The sequence below is a fragment of the Agrilus planipennis genome, unplaced genomic scaffold (assembly GCF_000699045.2).
Source record: "Agrilus planipennis isolate EAB-ADULT unplaced genomic scaffold, Apla_2.0 scaffold316, whole genome shotgun sequence".
Lineage (NCBI taxonomy): Eukaryota > Metazoa > Arthropoda > Insecta > Coleoptera > Buprestidae > Agrilus > Agrilus planipennis.
Window position 1 is genome coordinate 93,017 of NW_020439389.1, and position 3,408 is coordinate 96,424.

The 3,408-nt window shown below is 31.6% G+C and overlaps 1 protein-coding gene across 4 annotated transcripts in view; it reads left to right on the forward strand.

Moving 5' to 3' along the window:
• The first annotated feature begins 639 nt into the window (after window positions 1-639).
• LOC108741594 (AT-rich interactive domain-containing protein 5B-like) overlaps window positions 640-3,408 on the forward strand; it is a 36,689-nt gene continuing 33,920 nt past the window's right edge. For 2 of the 4 annotated variants that reach the window (XM_018476444.2, XM_018476443.1), the window contains exons 1-2: window positions 641-852; window positions 2,204-2,458. In XM_018476444.2, coding sequence (XP_018331946.1) covers window positions 832-852; window positions 2,204-2,458 — 276 coding nt within the window. In that variant the 5' untranslated portion in view covers window positions 641-831. Of the gene's footprint in view, window positions 853-1,284; window positions 1,552-2,203; window positions 2,759-3,408 lie in introns of those variants that run through there. The other 2 variants (XM_018476441.2, XM_018476442.2) reach the window with 2 other exon arrangements.

Below are 3,408 nucleotides of genomic sequence, written 5' to 3' on the forward strand. Positions count from 1 at the left end.
AAGAAAAATAATAATTTTTCGAAATATGTAGTTATACCAACTTAGCACAGCAAATAATTTGATAAGGTACGCAACCTTCGGCGTACGAGTCGAACTTTCTAATACGTTGAATAACTTCTCTCTTAGGCTTATATTACATTTTAACATAAATTTTAATTGGACAGGTACAAGGGTCAAAAATATTTACGACCAACCGTATGTCAGTAGTTATACATAATATAAAGCGTCTGCATCCTCACTGGAGATTGGAATCAAATCTGTTCATTTTTAGGAAGGTAGGTAGGTACCTACATGTATAAGTACCTAACATGAACATACGAACAAACATGAAATAGTCAAACACCACGTAGAGATATTTCTCATTCCCTATGCACCATCTTTCTTGGTTGCAAAGCCAATAATAACAAAATCGTTAAAACGTCTAATTGCGTTTTCAACGATTATTAAATAACAAAAAAAAAAACAAGCAAGCAACGTGTTGCCCGCCCGGGTCTCTTTTTCTCCAATATCTTTTGTTATATATTCTTGCGCGCTTTTCTCCCCTCTCTCTTCCACAACCGCCTGTTCCATCATCGTTTCGCGCGCGTTGCAGCCGTTTGCTTCGTTCTCCATCTCTGTCTCGTTCCTCTGTCGCGACCCCGCCGTAGTCCACAATCCGAACGCCTGTTTCACGAACTACCACGAAACAATGCGGCAGTTTACGAATGTAGCTCTGTATCGTTTCATGACGTCACATAATTAGAGTAAATATTACAAAGTAGAGATGTGCCAACGGCGTGCCGTGTGTTCCTAATACTTAAGTAAAGAGTGTGGATAAATTAAATGTGAAAAATGGACACGGAAAATGTGCAGGTAAGGCAATAAAATGCATTTTACATGTCAATTTTCCATAAGAAACGTGGATCTGCTCATACGTCGAGGTTATTACAGGTTAACAATTTATTTTTAATCCTTGCACAGAGAAGTTCATTAAAAATTCATAAATGCCAATCAGTTTAATTTCAATTCGTGTTCGATTTATCATTGTTGTTCAAAACAAAATTAAACCAACGGGGAGTATGTTTTAATAGATGATGCTGTTTTATTTTAATTGTTATCTTTTATTACTATTTGTTAAATTGTCAAATTAATATTCTATATATTATGTTCATTGCATGTAACACCTAGCTGTTCCTTGCGCATAGATAAACAACTACTTTGTACCTATTATTTTTATGTAGTTGTGTGTATGTATTTATTATGTATGCGTATATAAAATGTACGTATTATTTTTATCGTTTATTCGGATTTTGTCTCTGTGTGTGCGTGTATGTGTGTGTGTATTTATTAGAATACGTTTGCATTGAAATGGGCCGTTGTTATTGCGACTAGAAATTCGCTGAACATGCTCCAAACAAGGTGTTTAAAAAGTGAAAGACATAATCCGTGAACCATTAAGGAGCCTTGAGTGAAAAATAACGTTTCCCAATATCAAAACGCTTATTATTATACTTATTTTCACTGTTGCGACCGCTAATAATAATAATAACAATGCAGCAGCATAATTCGATTGTAATTATTGTTTTTGTAATTGTCTCTTTTAAATAATTCGATACAAACAAACAAAGATGCAACAGTCGACAAATTTTAAATAGTCTCTACTTTTTTGTGATTCGTCTACGATTGATATTTAAAAGTTATCGTATCAGCTTTTTTTTGTTAGTGAATTGTTTGTGTGTATTTTTAATTTTCACCTAATATTTTATTACCTACACCTACGTATTTATATAAATTACAGTATATATACCTATATATGTGTTAAAATGTACAGTTCACCTACACAAGTATCACCTTTATTTATTATATTTACTTTCTAATAGACACGTTTCTTTCTTTGTACTTATTTATATATACCGACATACATGGGTACCACCTATAAAAATTATACAATATGTAATTATAATTTTCAAATAATAAAAACATTACAAATGTATGCAAATAAGTAAGTAATGTTTCGCTGATGTAGTTGAATTTATCGATTGCTTATTCATACGCGTATATTTATTTGAATATAAACGTGAACAAATTTGCTTCCATTGTTTCGTGACATTATTGCCGTTTAATAACTAAAAATTTTATGCGGATAGTACCTATTGATTTTTTTTTATTATTGTTACGAATTAACAATGTAATTATCGGTTATTTTTTTTTTATGATTTTTCAGCTGGTGGGGTCGCCGTGTGGCCAGCATGGGCCGTACACGTTCTACAAGGCGTTCAAATATTCGAAAAACGGTGTAAATCGTGTTGTGAGGTTAAGTGAGTTTTTCTTTGTTAAACTTTGGTCCGATTCGGATCTAGTGTGCATAGGCGAGTTGCAATTGTTGTGGATAGACAAAAACAGTGAACAAATTTTGGCAAGTTTGCGATTGTATTTCCTTCCGGAAAACACACCTGAAGGTCGGATGGATCACGGCGAGGTAAGAAGTAGTATTTATTCGATTATTATTCTCTCTCTCTCTCTCCTGCCTTTTCTAACGCACGTCCGCGTGCTTGAATAGCGTCTCGCTCTTTTTCGTTTATCCCTTCTCCCCACTAATTTGCTCCGCTCTCGTCGTTTATTCTATTTTCTTGCTCGTACACACACAGGCGCAAACGTACACGATTGTATACATGCATTTATTCGCTCGTGGTTTGTATGTGTTTGTGAAAGCTACAAAATGGATTTGATTAGAACTCTTTATAGAAACAATTTTTAAACAGATAATCATGTAGTACCTATATACAATCAAAGTTACGTTAAAGATACATTATACCATACCTAGCTAAATTTTCGTAGTAACGTTAAAATTAATATTTTTATGAATTATTTACTTAGTTTATCATGTTAGGTATCTATAAATTTATTTAGTATATACCAATGTTCCTATATATACATATGTACAGATAAGAGAGTATTATTATGAAGAAAATTGCATTTACAATTCCGTTACTGAAATAATGCAGTGACAATTTTTAAATTTAAATTTTAAATTAAGAAAATAAATTATGTTAAAAAATGACATACCTACGTCTACGTTTTATGAAATTTAAATAAGTTTTATTGTTTTGTTTATGTTGTGTAAAATACGTAAAAATAAACGTTTGCGGCGAATTTTTGAATTTTGGGTAGAAAGAATTTCTTTTTGTTTTCAGCTTGGTATTCAAGGATTTATTTACATTTATGTATTACTATTAATCAGGGTTCAGAGGATATAAATCAGCTGATTAAAATCATGTTTTTTAATCAATCTGATTTTTTTTAAGTGAAATCATTATTAATTTTAGAAAATGAAGTTAAAAATGCCATTATTCTTAAGAAAAGTAAAACCTTGAAACATTTTTATGGTAATATTTATTGTTTATTATAATAATTAAAAAGGAATTTAGC